At 44.1% G+C, this 23180-nt stretch overlaps 1 protein-coding gene across 2 annotated transcripts in view; it reads right to left on the bottom strand.

Moving 5' to 3' along the window:
* Nucleotides 1-23180, bottom strand: part of exoc6b (exocyst complex component 6B) — a 152783-nt gene that overhangs the window by 96699 nt on the left and 32904 nt on the right. For both annotated transcript variants that reach the window (XM_066718327.1, XM_066718328.1), the window contains exon 6: nucleotides 22023-22227. In XM_066718327.1, the coding sequence (XP_066574424.1) occupies nucleotides 22023-22227 (205 nt within the window). The remainder of the gene's footprint in view (nucleotides 1-22022; nucleotides 22228-23180) is intronic.

The raw sequence follows: 23180 nt of genomic DNA, 5'->3' as shown, positions 1-23180 counted from the left end.
AACAGTTTTCACCCTTCAACTAGATCCCCTCTCTGTAACCTCAGTACAGGCTCCAGCTGCTAAAACTTCACAGAGCAAGAACTGTCAACATGTGCCATAAACAGAGTACATCAACATTTCAAAATATTGACATCCTACTGCCAAACTGTCTCAACTAACCGGATTAACAGAAAAGGGGATACACAGTCTGTAGAATGAAACTGTGTACAAATAAAATACAATGCATAAGAGTGTGACAAAACTGAGGGGCTTATAAACAAAATAGCTGGAGGATTCACAGGACAGTACCTCTAAACACCTAGAGTTCATGGCCTGAAGGAAGCCATGCAATGCAGGACTTCACAAACTCAACAGAGGACGTCAGTAACTCTTTCCCCTCGGTAACCCTCGTCTTCTAAAGGGAGAGTTGAAACACAGCCGCCCCCGCTGATGAGGAATTAATTTCACACATGGTTACTACCCTTGCTCCAGAAACCATATCTGGCCATCGTCGATGTTTAATTCAGAGGGTTTCGTCGTGAAGAGAACATGACGCCGGAGTCTGAACCGCTGGAGGGGGGAAAAGGGAGAGGCGGCCGGGCCGGGCCGCACCACACCGCCTCTGCAGGAATCCGGACAGACGCTTCCAGGGGCTAATGAGGAACGCATGGCTGCCGCCTCTCCTGACGTGCACTTTGATTTATTTATTTTTTTATGTATTTATCTATTTTTAAATTTTTCTGTCATCCTAAGCGGATCTCAATCTTTTAATCTGAAGAAAAAACAAACTTGCCTGGGAAGGGATTCAGATCACTTCCCCTGCCACAGCTGGAATGAACACTGTGCACGGAGAAGAAGGGCAGAGACAATACTCTTGTTCTTGATTAGCAACGTCAAGGGCTCTTCTCAACCACACCGAGCCAGGCCAATGATGATGTATTAAAATAATTAAAGCTGTTTTACTGAGAACAGAACTCCCTACTACTGTAGAAAACATTAGGTTATGGCTCACAGAGAGAGACACAAAATGAACAATAGTATATACACACCTGACTCTAATCACACTGACCCCTCAATAGAAGGTGAAGAAATCAAAATACACACACACACACACATTCTTTGATGTGTTTCACTTCAAAAGACATCACAAATAAGGAGTGAAAAGTAAAGTGATTTGTTTAACCACAAGGAAGAGGGAAAAAAAAGGAAGAGTAAAGAACAGAGAAAAATCACATAGAGGGGTTCACGAGGGATCCCCCACCCCTGTGGAGAGAGGAGTAATATGGACGGTGTGTTTGGAGGAGCCTAAAGTAGAGACACACTCCAGAATACCACATCAAAGCTGGCCAAGGGGAGAAAAAGGAGATGGAGAGAAGGAAAAGGGGAATGTCCCCCCAGAACGGAGCTGAAATCTCCCTCTTCCCCCCAGGGACGGCCGGCTGGGGGGGGGTGTCTGGCTTTGCTGTGGTTGACATGAAAGAGAAAGGCTTCCTGCAGCCTCGCCTCTACGGGGGGCCAGGGAGAGAGAAACAGGCCTCAGAGAAGCGCCACGAGGGAGACCAGAGCAGTGCACAGGGCCTCCGCTCCAGACTGAACCTTCACGGGGATGTCAAAAAGTAGCATAAGTTCACATGAAGTAAAGAAAAAAACAATCCGTCCGACTGCCTCCAATATACTGTCTGTGGACTGACGGTCTGGTCAGAAGCGAAGAGGGGAAAGCTCAGCTCATGACCCCAGTACAGTGCAAATATATAGACTGAACTGCTGTTGTACATTCAAGGTAAACCGTGATGTCTTGTGCGCTTTTCTTTAGATGAGGATGACAGTCATGAAAGACAACACAACTTTCACAGGATTCTTCACAATATCATATTTTGAAACAGAAAGAATAGTTCTAAGAATATCTTCAATAGGAGTTCCATCTGTTAGAAGCAATAGGGAACCACAACGATTCTGGATAATTGAGTCAGACGAGAGATGGGATTCTCATCTCTGTGTTATTTGTCTGATGTCTTCTTTCAAATGCATGGTCTCATAAAGGGGCTACTCCCATGCTCTCCCTTACCACGGACAAAGACACCAAGTAATGTTGGGTCTTTCTAAGAACATGTGCACTGGTTTATATGAAAAATACCCCAAATAAAAATACTTTTTTTCCTCCTTTTTGGTGTTTTGGTGTCAAGTCTACACTTATGGAATTACTGGTTGCACTCGTGATGAATGAAGAAAAAAGGCCAACATTAATCACTTACTATGTCGGCATGGTGTTGGTGATTTAAAGTGGGTCTACATTTATTTCATTTACCAATTGACAAATGAAACAAAACATTGTTATATTTTTTTCTGTGCATTTTCTATCAGTACAAGCTGGACATTTTTAAAACACTGCGCCTTCTGCCTTTAACTTGAGATGAGCTGTAAGCCATAAGAAGGAGTTGGTCTGTCCCTGTTTTCATCACATAATTTGGCAATCACAATACAAAACATGTCTATTAAAACACCGCTCTGAATCACTGCCCTAGTTAATGAACTGCAAGAGAGTCAGACCCGGTTTTTATCACTTAATATGCCTGAATGGGTCTCACGATATGAATTCCATCTGCATCCGCCCATGCACTGCATATTTGAACAACCCCATCAGTCTCGGTCCAAATCCCTGGAGTTGTTTGCAGATCCACTGTACCTGAATGAAGCAGGTAGTCAAAACCCACACGTACGTCCCAGTACAGGCTACCAATCAAACTGTCAAATAGAAAAAAACACTCTCTCACAATGAATTCACCGGCCCAAACCACACAAAAAGTCTACCCGTGAAGGGAAGAGAGCGGCTGTGGCCCAGAGCCAGGGTGACATTTGAAAACTATTAAAGAATGTAATGTTCTTAGATCTGATGGAGGCAGCAGGAATGCAACTGCAAGGTGCAAACTGACTTGGCTGACAGAGAGGCCAGCTCTACCGCTCTCCTTGCAGCACACATCTCATGTGGTCCACAGCACCCATATGCAGAAACGTAGTGACCCCAGGACTGGTTGACAGCGCGGCTCTGAGTACCCTGACTGAAGAGAGGGAGCTCGGGCTGCACATTGCAAGCAGGTGCGTTTCAGGTTAGGAAGGGAGAAGATCCGCCAGAAACAGTTCTGGTGACAATAAAAAGGCCAAACTATTTTATACAAGCTGCACTTACTTTCATGTTATCATTTTCAGTGGTTGTAATGTCTATATATGTCTATTAGCATTAACATTTCATATGTATTTTATAAAGGCCATGAATAATGTATTTTTATAATTAAAATAAATAACATGTTTGCATGGTGACCATTTTCCAAAATACAACATCACTATCAGTTGCCAACCACATCTAGCAAGAAATGACTTAAAGAAATGATTGACTGACCAAGTTACAGATACTGCACCGTTCAGTAACACTTGGACATGGGTAGAAACTTCTCGGAGCTTATTCTGCATACTTAAAAAGGTCAAAAGGGACACAGATCCATGCCTATCATGTAGAAAACATACAAGCAAAAGGGTGCTGAATGTTTCTGTCAAAGTGGCAGAGTAATACATATCTAAATAAAAATAGTTCAGCAGCACAGCGAAAGACTCCCATAATACAGCAGTCTGATATATTACTATTTTATACAGATGAAGCCGAAAAGCAGTGTATTCATGCTTTATATGTCAGTTTATAAAATGTATCTAGCACCCATGGTTGACTTACAAAGACCCTGTAGCTCATCAAGGTTGAAATGTGCCAGAGTTTGCATATTCTTTAGTGGGGAGGGTGATCACGTATTGCCAGGGGTGTTTGCGGATCGGGTTTTGCAGTGGCGAACGAGAGCGGGGGGCGGAGCACATGCGCTTCTACTTTAAAGTTTCATTCTCTTTCGTTCACGTATAGGTTTGTCCACGTGGGGCCGCCTGGCCTGAATAGCGATGCGGGAAACCCTGCGAGTACAGGGCCATGTTTCCATCAGTGAATTGCAAGACTTCAACAATGGTTAGAAATGCAAAAAATACATAGGCTAAGCTCCTCCGTATCCTTCAAGGGGCCCTACAAATCAATACTTTGAACATTTGTGAAATGTCTTTCAATCACAAGCCAAGCCAATCAGCCTGGTTGCTGAAGTGGTCTAGCTCAATACCCAGCTGTCAGCACGGAGACAGGAATGAGGTAATGGGACTGTTCAGATCCTATATTGTGACGGCAGCAGGCCTGGAAATGCAGTGAGAGGCAATCGGTTCCTCAGACAGGGGTGCATGGGAGGAAAATATTACCTAGTAGTTGTTTTGGATGCTAATTCAATGGGTCTTTTTCACTGGGGATCTGGGGTCAAGAATTTCCTCACAAACGGACGATGACGGTGGACTGCCATTGCGCGCTCCTTCTCAAACACTTCTGAGGCCCTCGACTTCAAGTGTACTTGGGGAAAGTACTGTTCGTAGAGGAAGCTCTGCTCTGTGCGTTCTGTACAGCGTTCCCAGGCCCCAGTAAGTCCTGAGCACCGTCAGATGATCGAGACAACAGAGCTCTGAAGGGGCACTGTGGGTTTCGGCATGGGCGTGGAGACGTCAGAAGAAAACTCCATGAAGGAGCTTTTATCCCAGCTAAAATAAATCAATAAAATGATGATGCCTTCAAATTTTATCCTGTGTAGTTCTGGACTCAGTGACCTTTTGGAAACAGAAATGAAAACTCAACCCATACTTAGTTACCATATTGAGTTTGCTGCTCTCAGATATCCAGAAGACAAACTTCTATTTGGAGAGAACCTACAAAAACACAGACTTCTGAATGGGAAGTGGGAAGGGGGGCACGGTTAATTACATTTAAATAACAAATAATCAGAACCATGCAAAGTATACAGGATCCTCGACCTACTAACTGAACCAAAGGGGTTCTTCCGTTCTTATTAAAACAAAACCATCTCTGAGGACAGCAGAGATCCAGCTTTGCCACTGACCGAACACCAAGCTGCAGACACCACCACAGCCAATGGCGCACTGGTCAATGAAATGAAAACCACTCTCTTCGTGCTCAGACAGCAGCAGACCACAGTGCTAGTGTCCTTGGCCCAAGCAACCACGCAGTCTGGCCATTAATTAGCCCGGACACACTGTACTCTGGACGGGGAGTACAGAAGCCATGTATGTGCAAACACAAAGCCCTCAGAGTCCCAGGGCTTCAAAACAGCTTTTTTAGGAGAAATTAAATCTGCCAGCTAAATCCCATGGCTAATTAAAGATAAATGGAGGGCGTGAGTCACAAAACACAGAGCATGCAAGTGCCGGTAGGGCTTCTAAACGAAGAGCTTTGAGAGATGTTTACAGCAGCAAAGCTCCCAAGCCTTTGGAGGGGGAAAAAACAAAAACGTAGCTTTAGTAAATACACTGTGTTCATATGAAAAGCGGTGTCACAAGCTGGCAAATTCCCGGCTTTCTCACACTGCAGTGTGGTCCCCCACCTTGCACAGAGGGCCCACAGAAACCGGATGAAATGGTCAAGTGCACCATTCCCAAGAAATGTGAGGCAGGTCAGGATTAGACCACTAGTCATGTGCCAAGAGACAGTTTATTTTTTGCACTTCATGTAGAATGCTAAATAAGCGATTTCACTTTTAATTAAAGTGTCCCGGATTTTTCTCACGATTCAGAAGTGAAATTAAGTCCTCAGTGTGCTGTGGGACCCACGATTGACCCTGAGGTGAGGCCCCATCTCAGTTTCCTCTGTGATGCAAAAGATGCCCTTATCTGGCCGAGTGTTAGGAAAGAGAATTTTTAAACTGGCCGGTTGCCTTCGCATTCCTCTCAAGTTACAACGGCATAGACATGCCTTCTCTCTGCACGTTCTGGTAAACACACCGTGTGACCTCGCCTCTGGAAACATAGTCTCCAGCTCGCCCACTCGCTTCGCCTCATTTCGAAAGCCAAACAGTGGCTCTGCTATCGCCAGCTTCAGCCCTGCACTCCCAGAGGGCAACTGACAAAGTTTAGGGTGTTTAGGCTCAGGTTTTGCATCACCAGCGACTCCTTGTGTCTCCTCAAGCGCCTGCTGGCTCAGGTGATCATCAGTGCAGGTTGCTGAGTTGATTATTAAAATACATAGACAATCAATCAGAGAGAGCACTGATTAAAATACAGGCTGAGCCAGGAGTTTACAGCAACAATAATTGTATTACCATAAGCATCGAACCCAGGCACATGTGCTGTTAATAACTGCAAAACTTTGTAGTATATCATTAAAATGTAGGCATTAAACCCATAAAAATACTTATATTGTTAATAAACTATTAAACAGAGGTATGTAATTATGTAATACAGTAATGTAACAAGGGAGCAGTAAGTTTAAAATCCAGACTTACATGAACATTTCACAACTGCTATTAACTAGTCACACAACCCAATTTAAAATGCATAAAAAAAACTGCCAATCTGTTTTAAAACTGAAATAAAATACGTACAGGTAACAATATAACTTAACGGGTAATACATATGCACTTTTTTAAAGCACTGAAATTCATTGTGGTTGGGGGGGCGACTCAATTTAACAGGCCTGCATTGTCTCATCATTGAAAACGTCCTGCTGTGCTCCACCTAGATAGATCCCACAATCCTTTGCATGGAAGTAACTGTCCAATATAATATCTGTGATCACAGTCGCTGTGTGCCATTCGGTTGTGTTCACTGACACGAAAAAAGCACTGCTCTAAAAGAAGCACTGTTCTTATATGTTTAAGCTCATCACAACCCACCCACCCCCCCACCACCCCAATTGGCAATACAGCACTGCGCAAGATATTACAACTGTAACATGTTATTTCCTCTAGCCTACAATATCACCCCCCTCGCACCCGACAGCAGAGCGTATTCAGTTCAGCAGGTAAGAAAGTCTGACTTCCACCCCCCCCGCCCCATTCATCAGCCCTGTAGCGCCCATCGGAAGAACCTGATTAGACAGCCCCTCCTCCACTCCCTCTGTACAGTGTAACTGGATATCGGCAATCAATCTTCCCCTGGATTGCAGGAATAGCAATATGGCTTCAATTAATCAGCTCAGGCCAAATCTGGAAATACACTGGAAATCCTGGGAACAATGTGCAATGTATACATATTACAAAAAATAAAGGGTTTCTTTTAATTTTCTCTCTCAAAGAAAAAAAGGCTCTTTTCTATGAGATATTCATTTGACTATGTTTATTCTGGGCTCCTTCTGAAACATGCTCGCACTGTTCCAAACGCAGGGAGAGACGAGGGGTGAAGCCAAGAGATTTTATTCTGTTTTATTATTTGATTGACTTGATTTAAGCCCATGATACGGAATCGATATTTAAATTAAAACAAAAGAAGCCAGATTACCTCAATTAAATCAAGAAAGATCCAAGTATTTAACAGATTACAGTGCAGGTGACTGGGCTTGTCATTTTAAAAAGTAACAAAAATATAGACTGACATCTGAATCTCAGGACTAATAACAAGAATAACAAGAAGAGACTCTCTGTACAGCAGACAAAAAAGATGAGGTGCATTAACAGTGGCTGAGTCCAGACACTAACCCGAAGTGGCTTTGAAATACGGCTTGAACATGGCCTTAGACAAGGCGGTGGGCAGCACATCTTAAATCAGCGCTCGTTCCAAAACCGAAACCGCAGCCCCCCGTCGCACAAGCTGGCCACAGTGCGCCCACCCTGCCAGGCTCGGGGCCGACTAATCCTCCTAATCCAATCCTCTCCCCCTGGTCTCCTGGGTCTCCTGAGCACACCGTCTCCAGCGCGCACGGGCCAAAGAGTCAAGAAAATCAAAACAAGCTGCCATTCCCTCCTCTCCCCCAAGGCAGCCGAGACTCCTGCGTTCTCCCGGCACACAGCGTCTCACTGCTGGGACCAGCCTGGCCCCTGCAGGCAGAGAGGGGTACTGCACTGTAACTCTCAGGTGGCCATAGGAAAACATTCAGCGATTGCTGGAGTTTTCGTTTTTTTGGTGTCTTTTTCTTCCTCCCTATTCATTTCTCACTGTCAAACTGTGTATGCCCTTACTGTATCTCAGTCCTGGCATTTATTTCGATACGCAAATAGCTTTCTCAGTGTTGTAGTGTAATTTATCATTGTCAGATTGTCACCCCTGCTTTAAGAGAAACATGGTCAATGTAGTACAGTTTTCATATGATCTTCTTTCAACACAACATTGACACTCCTCAGTTCAAGGAAGAATTTGAGGGAATTCAACAGGGAAGAAGAAAGCCATTGTGGATGCATTAATGCACAGGGTTTCCTTTTCTTTTTTTTAGCACGTCTTCCAAAATCTGAACTGATATTACTTACACAGCACAAAATGTTCAAAATCAGCTTGGAGAAAACTTTGTATCGGTTTGAGAGTCATACTGAGCACACAGAACAGGAATATAGGACAGACAAAATGACAGGGACCTAAATACACATCTAAAGTATGCTGATCACGTAGAGGTACTTGTTCTCAGTTTATCTAAGATGTTTAATAAGCAGGCAACTAAGTCTAAGAAAGAAGAGAGTAGAGAATGCATGAAAACTTGGAATACTTTTTAATCCTGTAATGGAGATATTGCTTACATCATAAAAATAATAAATAGTAACAACTGAAGACACTGTACCCATTCCTCCATACAGAGAATAAAACTGCGTAGAATACACGGTTAGAAGTGGTTATAAGTGATGGAATCAAAAGTAACAGATCAAATATTGTAAACTTTTAAAATGTCTTCAAAGCCGGTCACCCTAGAGAGTCGCAACAATAAAGGTTTATGTGCTGTTAGGATAATTTAATGGTGGTTTGTTGAAAGCGGTCTGAACCCAACATTATTATTATTACCCCCAAGGTCAAAGGTCATGCCCAGAACATAAAAGTATATGTATATATATTAATGTTGGGGTTTTGGGGTTCAAGCTGAGGTCTGGTAAGGGTAATGTGAGTGAACACATTACTGAGATCACGCTGAAGCCAATTCGAGAAACAAATGGACCGTTTCTTGTCCTGATGCACACGCAGTGAGTTTGCCTAACTGCCGTTTCTGTCAATCTGACATTCTCTGCCCTTTCAATTACCCCCATTCAACTGCCGCATCTGCTCTGCACATGCTCTGGCCTCCGGTCACTGGGAGCACATGCTTCCAGCCCACGTTACACTTGGTCATTAAGCACCTGGATGCCTGCCATTGGAATAAACTCTTCCGGGTAGAGAGGGACGGCAGAACCCCACGCAAAAACGCTGAAGTCTGGAGGTATTTCCTGCGCACTGTTCCACTGGGGTCATGCCCCCGATTGGCCACGAAGAACCGTACCCTGCTCATAACAGCAGTTTGATCTTGGGCCTTCACTCAGCACTCAGCTTCCCACTCAATCAGCACCTCCATCCTGGCACCTTTTGCCTCCACGCCCAGGGAGTGAATGAAATTGAATACGCAGAAGCCTCCTAGCTTCTCCTCTCAATCAGCCTCAGAGTCACGTCATGGAAAATGCTCGCTGTCCGAAAACGTCTTGGATTTAAGCTCCCGTTTACTAAAACCTACACTGCAAGCGCCGGAACAGAGCAGACTTGGTCTTCACTTTGCTTCCACCTACTGGCCACAAACGGTTCAGACAGCTGTGTCGGGACAGATATCATGCCAAGTTCAAGCAAGCACCGTTATTCATCAATATTGATGTACGTCTTAAGAGTACAAAACGTCTCCTTAAGAGATTACAGTTATCAAAAGAAAGTGTTATTACAAAGTTCTGTAAGAAAGGAGATGCAAGCTCAAATGTATTGTATAATGTCAGGTCAGTGCTGGCTGTTTTTGTTTTTCCTTTTATTTATTTTTCTTGTGAGCTGGAATCCAAGACACATCCCATCAATCAGTGTAATCTCACTGTATGACACCAGACAAAAGTCATATTTCAAGTAACCTGGCACTGTGTTCGTACTGAAAAATGGGCCACCCCTGATATTTCAAGGACCTCAAAAAGCTACCCTGTTTTGTGGCACTGTGATAGGTGCATTACTACACTGGAAGCAGTCACCTGATATGAGGATATCAGCACAAACATTATGATCATGAGACTTTAAGCGATATAAGCAATGTGGGCAAGAGAAAGTATCCCACACTGGTTCAAGTTAATGCCAGTGTTACTGAAGGGGCTGGAGAGTGCCAAATGTCCCTTCTTGGTATGGAGATAAATAAATCTGTTGGGTACCTTGCACACAGTTAGATGCCAAGCAGAATAGAGCGCCACCTAATGAGACATAGGTACCTCTGGATACAACCCTTCAAAAGGAACTCTCTTTATCTCTTCAAGAACTGAATGAACTGAAATCGGGTGAGTGCAAGGGATGATCGGAGGGGTTGGCTACAGAGGCAGAGAGGAATTTGTGACTGCAGATTGAAACAAGTGCGCATCTGTCTGCTGCATTTGTCTATCAGATGGATAGGGGGTTAAAATACAAATAAAATAAAACAAAAATTGCTGAATCACCATCTGCTCCTATAGAAGACATTAAGCCCCCCGCAGGCAAGCCCAGCGGTGCTTTAGAGAGAAACTGTGAGATTGAGTTGGCTTTGGCGAGGTCTGCCGAGTCAAGACTTTCTGCTGAAACACCTCTTTTGAGCCCAGCGTCTTTCTTTAATCCGGAAGAAAGAACACAATTGACAAATAGAAAATGGTGGCTTCTAAAACGGCCTTGACGTTGTCCGCGCACAAGCCAAGAGGCACCATTTTACCACCAGGAGAGGTTTTTCCAGCACGGATAAAACAACAGACAGAGCACAAAGTAGCTTCCCTGCAGTTTGTAATGGAGAAAATGACCAAAAATGAATGCCGAAAATAAAAACTGCAGCTCAGTTCGTGCCGGGTAAACGACAACGCAGATGACGAAAAACCGCAGCAAAGGCAGCAAATTTACAGCCGAGGTCAGTGGATCGACATCAAAAATGTTTTTTTCACTGGCCGCACTGCTTTTGTCTTACATTAAAAAAAATAAAAGAAAATGAAGACAGATTCTTACCAGCGCTAATTAGAAGCCTTGAAAACAGGAAGGCTGCCAGCGGGTTTGGTGTCATGGCTTAAGGCCTATGTAAATCTCTTTCCTGCGCCCTGACAGCTGCGTACAAAGTCACTGGAAACTGGCCTCGGTGAGAGATACACAGGCCTGCAGAACGGACGTGCAGAGAAGCAGAGACAGGGCCCTGACCACTTTGGTATGTTGAAATAGTCCCTCTGTCCCCACACGGGGCCACAGAACTGCCCAGTGAAAATACACCCATCCGGATTACTGAAGTCAAGACCAACAGTTTGCTGTGATCCTTATTCTAAAGAGCTCAGGCCAGGGCTTGTATGCGTTGTGCAGGTAAACGGTAAGTCATTGAGAGGAAGTTACAAAAATGTCAGTCCGCTCTTATTCCTGTATTAGGGTATTTAGGCTATTTTTAGCGACACAGTTACACTGGCAAACCTAATATAAGAACATAAGAAAGTTTACAAACGAGAGGAGGCCATTCGTCCCATCATGCTCGTTTGGTGTCCATTAATAAATGAAGTGATCCAAGGATCCTATCCAGTCTGTTTTTAAATGTTCCCAAATTTTCAGCTTCAACCACATCGCTGGGGAGTTTGTTCAGATTGTGACGCCACTCTGTGTGAAGAAGTGTCTCCTGTTTTCTGTCTTGAATGCCTTGAAGCCCAATTTCCATTTGTGTCCCCGGGTGCGTGTGTCCCTGCTGATCTGGAAAAGCTCCTCTGGTTTGATGTGGTCGATCCCCTTCATGATTTTGAAGACTTGAATCAAGTCCCCACGTAGTCTCCTCTGTTCCAGGGTGAAAAGGTTCAGTCCCTCAGTCTCTCAGTAGGACATTCCCTTCAGACCTGGAATAAGTCTGGTTGCTCTCCTCTGAACTGCCTCTAGAGCAGCGATATCTTTCTTGAAGTGAGGAGCCCAGAACTGTCCACAGTACACAGATGAGCTCTAACTAGTGCATTGTACAGTCTGAACATCACTGCCCTTGTCCTCAATTCGACACTTTTGACAATATACCCTAAAATCCTGTTTGCCTTTTTTATTGCTTCCCCACATTGTTTCGATGGGGAAAGTGAGGAGTCCACATAGACTCCTAGATATGGTGGATCTGATTTTTGTTGACAACCATTGTTCATTCTCAATTAAACTTCCGCCAAACTAACGTATCATGATTCCCTTTGTTCCAATGACTGACAACCTGGACACCTCAAGAACTGTTAATAGACGGACCTAGTTATGGCTTTGGCCTCCTGTTGAAAAGCAGTTGAACGCTCTTGTGACAAACACTTGGCATTTCCTGCTACACTCTGTTTGTTTACTAGGAGTGGTAACAACTTCATAATGAAAAAACGTGTTTGTAATTATTTAAGGGAAAGGGAGAAAAATCCTCCTGTTTCACATTAATGAAAACTCCAGTGACACAGGCCTTTTTGGGGGGGGGGGGCGGGGGTGGAGGAGGAGAGATGGAGGGGGGTAAAACATAAAGAAAAGAGAGGATTTAGCGACCCTCTCATTCTGAATCTAAACCCCAGTGAGGAGAGTAAAAGATGTGGCCAGTGCGCTATTCCAAAAATCCACAACAAGTGAAATTGGATGTAACAAAGTATGTTCTCAACATGTACTGTTTCGGGATCAAAAAACTGGAAACAGATGACCCCTAGCAGCACGTTGAGTGAATCTGTCACTAACCATATGCAGATGGGGCCGGGGAGGACGGGGGTGCAGTTGTGTTCCAGGCGCAGAGGGGTCATGTACAATACAGGGGGGGTGTCAGAAGGAAATAGGGAGGGGGGGATTAGTATCTGGAACACCGACAACAGTTCTGAAAGGGTGACACTTCCCCCATCCGGGAGTTAATAAGACTCTAATGCTAAGGCAGCCATAAAGTGCAACTGTTACCATGGCTCTCTCTGGCTTTTTGGAGACGGGGTTTGGACATGGTTAATAGGAAATACTTGCCATCGATTTTCCACCAGAAGGACATGAAAAGGGACAGGCGCCCCAAGTCGTACCCCTGAAAGGAGAAGGAATCACCGCAAGGCCAGCCCGCCTTCAAAAGCGTTCAATCCGGATGAAGACAGGGGCCAGTTCTGGAGCTGCATAATGATGTGCTACGAGACGTACCAAAAAAATAAAAGACAAAACTACACTCGCTTTGGGCCTAAGCTGCCTTACTGGAAAAACCATAAAAGAGCAGCCACAGTCATTCCAGCGCTGTAATGTATGTCATATTAGGGCAGGTGCAAATTAAGGCCGCAGTCATATTCCAGACATGACCCCAACGCAGAGCAAGACCACAGAGAGAATTCGTGGATTCACAGTGGACTCAATTGCAAAATTGTTCAGCATGCTTTCTATGAAAATCTAGGCTAATATTTCAAGCCAGTACTGTATCGTCTACATCACTACAATAGCAGTGGATTGAGCTGCAGCCCAAATTGGTTGTAGGTTTTGTATACAAGGACAGAAACTGAATAATTTAAACTATTAATTGACAAATTTCCCTCACATAAAAATGTGGTTAAAATAGAAGGGGAAATATACGTTTTGTTTTGGTTGAGTGGCAAAATATGTACAAGAAAATGCAATTGTAGCAATTGTATAAATCACCAAATGCAAAAATGACAGCGCAACTTTTCCACATTTGGGGAAGTCTGTAACTAAAAGCCAAGGCATTCTCAGTGCGGTACTGAATGTGCACAGCTCAGATACAGCAGTCCCTTACAGTCCGTTTTAGATGGCACATTTTCAGGGCATGGCTCTGTTCTTCAACACAGGGTTCTCTAACGAGTCAGAAAAAAAAAAAACTTTCTAAAAGACTAAATTATTGGTAGTCTTTAAACCCCACTTCCTACAATTCACTAATTTAGCAAGCATTTGTAGCGCGAGACATTTGGATATAATTTAAAGCCGTTTACACAGAGAACATTTCAAAAGCTTGGAATGAGCTGGGGGAACGTATGACAAGCATGGCACTGTACTGTATGGGCTTTTTAATTGGTATCTGGAGTATAAGTGCCAGCAAATGGCATGTCTAGTGCAGAGCCATTGGTCCTTCACGCGTTTGCTGAAGAGCGCATTCACTGGACTGGCCCCGTGTCGCTACATCCCCAGTGTGGTAATCCTGCCACACGCAGTCCCCAGATTAGCAGAGATGCCACTGATATGCAGACTCCAATGCCACACAAGCACCCCACTCCCCAGTCAACGCGTTTATGAAGTCAACCAGGAGGAAAGACAAGGCACCAGAGGCAATACTTGGCAAAGAAACACATCTCTTCATATCCAATTCTGCACCCTACTGTGTCTGTCCGTAATGATGGCGATTACACATTGTTCCCTCTAAGATCATCCTTAAACAGCAGACATTACTGCTGTCACTTCTGAAGAGACTCTTCAAGGCTGAATGGAAGGAAACATTTTATGGGGAATTATCTCTACACTGCACAGATCAAAGCACACAGTGCACTTCGTCAACAGACTTCACAGCAATGTGCAAGGCCGTTTCTTTCCCCACAGCTTTTACACTTCTTAAATGAACTGTAAGACAACCCCTCTCATTCAGTTTGTGAGGCAAACAATTTAAGCAAAAATCCTAGAATTCCCCCTGATAGCAGGATATGAACCAAGAATTATATGATGAAAGAAAAATGCAAATCATTTAAAAAAAAGAAAAAAAAACTGAAAGGCAGAGGTTGATTTTGAGGAAGAAAAAAGGGAATCCAAAAATCTGTGTGCAGTATTTCCTTCGTTATAGCAATCGCAGGACATGCTTCCAAATTATGCTGTAGCTCCCGATTCATTTGAATCCTTCCAGAATTTGGCTAGATTAGGCTCTGGAACCAATTACTTTAGAGGAACTAGACAGGCATCAGTGAACTGAATTGCCTCCACTGGATTGTGAATACTTTTATGTTCCTTAACTTCTCCCAACTGCGTCAAAGAGCTGCTAATACCAATTGGAGGCCTTTCAAGACCATCTTCCAGTACCAGCATGCATGACCACTGCCTAACCTTCCCCTAATCAGATCCAGTAGGTATCAGTTTCCATACCACAGCTGAAGACTAGAAACACTGCTCCACTGCTGACATCCCCTCCCAGGCATTTCCATGCATCGCAGCTTCCTTCTGGGAGGACCCAGTGTTCGGGTGCTGGCAAACGCAGCCCAGTAAGAGCGCACAGCCACGGGGGCAGCTCTGATTGCAAAACCGGCGCTCCACAACAAACAGCACATGGAGATCGCTGCTTTGTGGCGCCACAAATGCAAATGACCTGCAGATGGGTGGCCGCTATGAATATGCAGCGATTCCCTAAGAGTACAGCACTGCGACGGTCACGCTACAGCCCCGTGGCTCAGCTTCACCGCACAGAGACAAGATCTACGAAACTCAAAGTAACTTATTTAAAATGTATTTTTATACTGCGCTTACTGTCTTCTGGCCTGTGCACTGGCTACTGCGAACAGGACAGAAGAGGTGTTGCAGAAGACACATGATGCAGGGCTCAGCAATGTCTTCAGAAAGAGGGTCTAATTATTCTTGGCGTGTGTTTTAGGCCTTGTTGCAGCTGAGCGCGAGGGGCTGACGGGCAGGAAATGAGGCAGCCCAGCACCATAGAGACTCCCTGGGCCTCGGAGTGAATGGAGAACGCTGACAGCACGGAATACCGCTATCGGCTAGGGGGTCCTTTGCGATTTCAATTATGACAGAAAAAACAATATCGGGGGGACGGGACCACCTTCCTTTGCAGTTTCCCTGGTATCTAAATAGCACTCACTACGCGGGGAACTCAAAGGAAACCAATTTGTCTTTGCCTTTTCCGCCTGGAGCTCTGAAAATAGCTCTTTACAAAAAACTAAAAAAAACACTCATTGTATTCTCATGAAGCTTTGGGGAAACAGAACAGGGGACCTCATACCAATCCAGGTAGGAGGTACGGAATATATCCCACTCTGCCCTCAGTCACTGCCCCACACTCCAGGTTTCAATACCGTAGGGGCGCAGAGAAGAGTCTAATCTCCCCATTGAGTTAATTATTGGCCACCCAGCTTGAGTCAGCCCAACACAGAGCTTCAATGAGCTCCACTGGTCAGACGTCAACTGGAGTGTGATATAGACCTCTTGAGATTGCTGGCTAGTCATCAACTCACTACATCTCCTAGCTCTCTTTGATAAAATTTTATGAACCGTAAAAAAAAAATGGAGCGCAGGGAGATGATTTCGACACAAGCAATGACTGCAGAATGAAGCTCTGGGCAGTGAGTTCTCTGGTCTCCAATTGTACATTCTGGCAGCAACTTTCAAGCAAGGTTGTACAAACACCGATCTTCCATAAGACGCTTCTCTATTTCCAATAACCTTTTTCTTTAAATGAACAGTACACAAAAGTCTGGCCCGTAACACAATATTAGTTGGCATGAAATGTTCTAAAATGTTAATTTCAAGACTTTGTCCAGGTTGTTTGGCACATAAATACATTAGATGAGAAATTAAACACCAATACATCAGCACGGGAAGAGGAGACAAACTGACCAATCCATTCTCACAAAAACGGACACTGAGATACTCCCTATTCTCAGATTTCTGGGACAGTTAACCCATTTACTAGGAGCAAGCAATGAAATAATTTATGTAAATACAACACTCCATTTCTAATCCAGATTAAAAGACCTCAAAGGTTAAATAATATCAGTGTAGTACAGAACTCCTGAAGCTCCTTAACATTGTGCCATTCAAATGATCTCGCCTCAACCACTTCCATCTCATCAAGTTATAGAAGGTTTCTCAGATTTTCATTTTGATGCAACAGATGTTTCAAATTGCCAAGCAACAAATTCAGCAGAATCACAGAGTACATACCAAAGGATTTATTACATGTGCTATGACTAGCAGTTAATAAATAGCTTATATACAATGAATAGGTTATAAATAGCCAATAAAATGCATTATTGATGTAGTTATCAACAGCTGTTCATATACGTCTGTAAAAATATGTACTGTGTGCATATATGTGTCCAAAAAAACTCTGCTCTGTTGTCCAATAACAATAATATTTTGTCAGTGATTGAATTGGATCGAATAAACAGGATGCTTTCTGAATGCTCTTATTTTTGCTATACCGGAAGAGTTTTATCAGTGAAATAATTTAGAAAAACTAAATGTTTTGCTTTTATAGGTTGTGATCATCAGGTATTACCAGTATACAATGTTTATTAACAGCTATCCATGTAACCTTATTATAAGGGGTTATTGAAAAATACATTTAAAAAGAAAGAAAAAATCACAAGTAGCATTTCTCAGAGAGGTATGCAAGCACTAGGCAACTACATTAGCAGGGACATGTGCAGCTCACAATGCTGTCTGCCCTGGTAGAGCAGGCTGGGTCAGAGAGAAGCTTGTGTTGGCTTTTCACAGGGAATTAGGGGGGCAAACACAGTCTGCGTTCAAAAGGGTGCGTGATGAACCTCCTTGCCATTTCCTGAAGCTAACAGGCCTTGTGAGGCCTATAAGAAAGAAGAACGGCCATCTCAGTAGGACTGTAAATTCCTCCCCTGGATTCTTTATTTTGTTATGCTAATAGAGAAGGATGCCGTCTGAATTCAATTCTGCCTTTCCTTTCTGAGCTACAGACCACAACTCTGGCAAAACCGTGCACAGCTGGATGAGAAACAAACACTAAGAGAGATATTTAAATATATAAATAACTATATAAACCTTCTCCTAATTTTCTTTTTCAATAACAATTACATGCGCTGCATCTTCTCTTCCCAATGCCCTCTAAAAGCACAAAGAGCCCACAGCCGCAAGCAGAATCCCCCCCCGCATCGCACTTCCCTCCACCCCCCTTTCTAAACAGTATAGTGTTTCCCCCACCACATCAAGGCACTTCTACGTCGCATTCTGGAGGCCCGATGTCCTTCTATTCGCGGTTTCAGTTCTGCGCACATTTGTTCCACACATGCTTGTTCTCAGTCAAATGGTAGCCCCCTTCCCAGGCCCTTATGGTGGCTTCTTACAACGAGGTGCATCTGTCACAAAACCAAGCAGTGAACAGTAGCATCCTCATTTATTCAGAGCCTTGATGAAGTGTCAACAACAACATACAAACAACATCTGTAGCCTTTTAATAGGCTTATCAACAACTCACAATGGATATTCAAGGAGTCCTCCAAGCAGAACTTCTCCAACCTCCCCCTTCCCTTTCAAATTTTTGGGGGAATTTGGATTGAGGTCTGGAGATGGTGATGGCCAATCAGTTTTGATTTTGTTCTCCCTTAAACATTTAGTGATTGTCTTGGATGTGTGCTTCGAACTATTATTGTGCTGGAAAATCAATTTAAGACCAAGCTTGAGCTTCTTGGCAGAGGGGGGCAGATTTACTTGCTCAAATATCCTGTTATATTTTGGAATCTATCCATCTCCCAATATTAGAAAGGGCACCAGGAAAAAAGGTTACAAAACAGGCCAAAAGTGATCCACCTCCCTTCTTCTCAAAATGAAGTTAATTTTTTTTAGAATCTACTGGTGTAGTTCTACCATTCTATGCCTTTTCCTTTAGACCAGCATTTTTGTACTTATTGAACTTCTAGTTACACTTCAGAGATGGTGGCATGAGAACTTTAAACGGCCTTGTAAACAAAGTCATGTACAATAGGCCTTCTCCTTTAAAAGACATGTGGAATTCTGCTCATTTCTTCTGACTGAGGGACTTGGTGTTCTCATCTGTATTTGAGGCTGGAATTATAACCTAGATCACTATCAGTTTGTGAGAAGTTTCTCTGATACCTTATCCAGGATTTGCTGCTGTCGACTTCAATTTCCCCTTCAGAGAAGACATAGAAAGGCTTTGGCTTTATTGTGATGGAAGGTATTCACTCAGAGCAGCTGCAGGACTGGGCTCACGAAACTCTCATGGCCGGAGCAAGAGCCTGGGCTTGGCGGTAAGCGCATAAGCACATTCACGATGCGATTCCCTCTGCCTGTGTCCGTAGTCTGAGCCTGGGCCATATTAAAAACCCATTACAGAGATCATTCCGCATGCATTGAAGATATTAGAGAAATGCTATGACCAACATTAGCCATCAGAAACTAAGCAATCTTCTTATATGGGCTCTCATCAGAAGTTACAAATAGCAATAGTAATACATTCAAAGAAAAGAAGCACACACAAGCACACACACACACACACACACACACACACACACACACACACACAAAGTAGGTATTGAAGAGTTTCAGTCTGTTCACACTAACTGAGCATTACACAAGAGAGTTACTAAAGGCGAGCAGAATCTATCATTGTCTGAAAAACATCACTTTGGCGAGAAGATGAAAGACCGATACTAAACCTGCTTTCCGCTGGGTGATGTAATTAAATCCCACGCCGAAAGTAACTGCTGACAGTGTGCCTGACGTTTATGGGCTTGCAAACAAGAATATATACATATATACATGTGTATAAATATATATATATATATATACACACATATATATATATATATATATGTGTATAATATATATACATACATATATATATATTTGAACATCTGTATTGCTTGAGTTCTTCACGTTGGTCCACTAATGGAGCATCGCTCAATGTGTTCCAGCTGCAAGGCCAGCTGTGTGGGATCTGACACTCTTCCAAGCATCTGGAATACCTGTGCAGCGTCAGCATGCAGGAGAACAGGCCACAAGTTCACCTGTTAGATCTAAGACCAGCAACACAGCCTGTGGGGCAGCGAGAGGGATCTGGCTAAGACAGGACCCTTATTAAATGTTGATGACTGGTGGGGTTCAGCCTTATTCAAACTGCTACCAAGGGGGCCGGTTGCCCAATGGAGGTAAAGGGAGTAGATCAACCTCACGCATTTGCTTCTAAACCCCTTTCAGTACGCTGCATACCTCATCAAGTGACTCCAATAACCATGTGCACACCTAGCGCCGGGCAGCAATTTTCAAATGTTAAATGATACACCTCATAAAGATTGCCATTGCCTGGCCAAAAGACTTCACGGCTATGTTTGAAAGCAGCACGCTTCCCTCACATAGACCCGAATTCAGGAGCCACTTCTGCTTCGGCTGGGATGCTAAATCAGTCTACTATAAGCAGCAGAGAATGCAGCGAAATGGATAATTGGAAGAGCATGAAAGGATATGAAGAAAGAAGGCAGATAACGCCTGAAACTCCAAGCTTTCTAATCATTTCCTACAAAGAGGCCTGGGCTCCCTTCTGCCACAAGTGACACTTACGCTTTAGGGTATGGCCTGTGCTGGATAATGTTTCTTGGTGTGTTGTCAGCTACTTTCATTCAAACCCCAATGTTACACAATTCAGCCTGGCTGCACTGCCCTGCTCTAAACTATTTTCAAAAGCTTAATTGGAAAGTAAAATGTGAGATGTTTCATCAGTTGTATCAAACGCAATGTGTTGAATATTGGTGCAACTTGAATCAACCAGGGTAGAGGATTCTAACATGCAGTGCTGTGGATAACGCACAAGACTTTCCCACCCCTGGAGATGAGGGCTTAAATTACAATGACTGTCAACTGCATCCCAAAAGCCCACCATGGAGAACTACTCTGGGGTCTTCAAACTAGAAGCTGATGCCCACCTGCACCATGATATCAATGCACTGGAGATCGGGGTGGCAGGGGCTGTGCTGTCCCTAAGAGGTAACAAGACTATGATAGCTCTCCCTGCCGATGCTGAAGAGGAGAAGGAAACATTTGGAGCTATTCGTTCGGAACGGGCTATCAAGAAGGAGAACAAACGAATCTGAGAATGATCAAAGCAACGACGTGGCAGGGAAGGAGCATTGACAAGGAGAAACAGAAGTTCTCACAGAGGCAGAGAGGAGACATGTTGAGGGGAAAGCAGATAAAGGAATTAAAATCACACAGAGCATCCATTATGTTGTTTTAAATGTGTTGGCCTGTCGCAATTCCACCCCCCACCCATAAACAAGCCCCCTCTGCAGATGCCTCCTTGGGGACTAGTACCAGACCCCCTCCCCTTCATCTCCATCTCTCCCCTCCCCAGGGTTCTCTGGTTTAATCAGCAGCAGAGAGAAGTTTAACACATGCTTTGAAATCCGGACCAGATTCAAAGCTGTGCCTCGAGGGGTTAGGAAGAAAAAAAAATAAAAAATAAAATGCATACCATCCCTACCGCTGCTCCTTCTAGCAATTATCTCTCAACTTTGGCTGAACCACTGGAAACGTCAGGGTGCTGCGTGCTGCCAATGAGAGGAAAGGTCGGGGGGGGTCGGGGAGGAGAGAGACACAGGGTGTGCAGGGACCGAGCGCCACACTGGCGAAGAGGCGCAGTGGCGCCGGGTGGCTCCGTGCCAAAGGCAGGCCCTGACGATGCCAGCTTGAACCGTAAAGCACGAGTCAGGCAGCTCTTACACGCGGCTGATGGAGAGGAGACGATAACCGCTGTGGCTTGCTGCGCCTGTGAACAAGGCTAAAATAACGGGGCTCGAGCCGAGAAAGTAGATGGGAGGAAAGTCGGCAATGTAGGTCACACCACAAGGAGGAGAGAGGAAAAAAAAATAAAGAGGACGTTTCCCAGTGAAAGACTCTACAAAGCACAGGCAGCCAGCCTCTGACACAGAGTCAGTCTTTGATCCCCTGCCTCCACATCCCCAAGGCTGCTCTTCTGGCTGGCTGGTTCTCAGTCTCTCACTCTTTCATGTCATCCACCTTTGATTTCAGCAAGTTTATTTTTCACCCTTTAATGATGTTTGAACGGAAATATTTTTTTTTATATATGTAGTTTTAGTTTAGTTTTGATCAATTTCATCTTCACTTATCGCACTAATCAAAACAGCGATTGGAGCAGAACATTTGGAAGGGCAGGCCCTCATCCTCCAAGGTGGTGGGGGTAGAGTTTGTAAACGGACGGTCGACTTGGTGAGGATGCCTCTGTATGTGTGTGTGTGTGTGTGTGTGTGTGTGTGTGTTTTGAACTTTGAACCATCTAAATCTGCCCTGGCCACTGCCTGGCAGGGGCCACAACCCACCTGCTTCATGGCCGTCTCCCCGATCTTGTCCGAGTGCTTGCGGATGCTCTCCAGGAAGTCCTTGAGGTCGGACATGGAGACGTCCTTGATCTGAGCGCGCAGCCGGGGGATGTTCTCGGCCATGATGGCGCAGAAGCGGTACTGGCTGACCCGAGGCAGGCAGGTGTTCTCCAGCTGCTCCAGGGTCCTCAGTGCTGGGTAGTGTCTGCAACACACACAGACAAGAGGGAGCTCAGTGGGTCACAATCTCAGGAAGACAGACGTCAGAAACGGAGGAGGCAGGGAAAGACGGAGAGGGAGGGATGGACAGACAGTGACAGAGATGCAAGGGTCAGGAGAGTTTATTGGGTAGAAACATTTGGGTAAGAAGTAAGTAATCTGGGTAAGAACACTCTCTTCGGGATTCAAGTTTGTGTCGGAAAGACATTGTTATTGTGTTTGCAATGACAGTAAGACATGGCTGCTAAAAAGACAAGATTAAAAGTAGATCTAAGAAAATGCTTTTGATCTGCTTATCAGTAAAGACTTGACCACAAGAAAAAGCCAAAGACGCTTTGTACCATTAAACCACGGAACTGACACTCTCTGTTTGTGACACTGTAACACTCACAATGTTACACAAGTGGGTGATTAAGCACCCACCTGTCCTTTTAACTAGAGACAGTAGCCTGGCCAGGTAAAAACTTCACTTCCCACACTCCTCTGGTTCTATCTCATCCCCCATTGGCTCATTCAAATCCTCCATTATCCAATCACAGCCTAGGCAGCACCTGTTTAGTATATATAGGGCAGTCTCGGCTGGGTTGACTCAACCTTTTAATATCATCCTATTTCTATTGTGTTTAGTTTGATAAAGCCTACCAACAGTGCATTCACACATTGTGTGTTTGTTGGGTTGTCTGTCTGTGGAAGGTCTGAATGTTAGTGAGTGTTTTGGGCTCCTTCTTCAGTTCAACACTTTATTCTTTATTTATTCTCCTATTATTTTCCCAGTACTTTTCTACCTTTACCAAGTCCTTTACCATATAACAATTAACCTCTTATCTATCCTTATTATATAATTATACTCCGCCGTCTTTTTCTTGTCCCATCTGCTACCCTTTACTTATTTCATAGTTTCATTCCTATCTATCCCATTTCTGTTTCCATCATACTGAA

Source organism: Amia ocellicauda, chromosome 12, assembly GCF_036373705.1.
Source record: "Amia ocellicauda isolate fAmiCal2 chromosome 12, fAmiCal2.hap1, whole genome shotgun sequence".
Lineage (NCBI taxonomy): Eukaryota > Metazoa > Chordata > Actinopteri > Amiiformes > Amiidae > Amia > Amia ocellicauda.
Note: the sequence above shows the minus strand (reverse complement) of the source record. Positions and strands in the feature narration are given on the sequence as shown.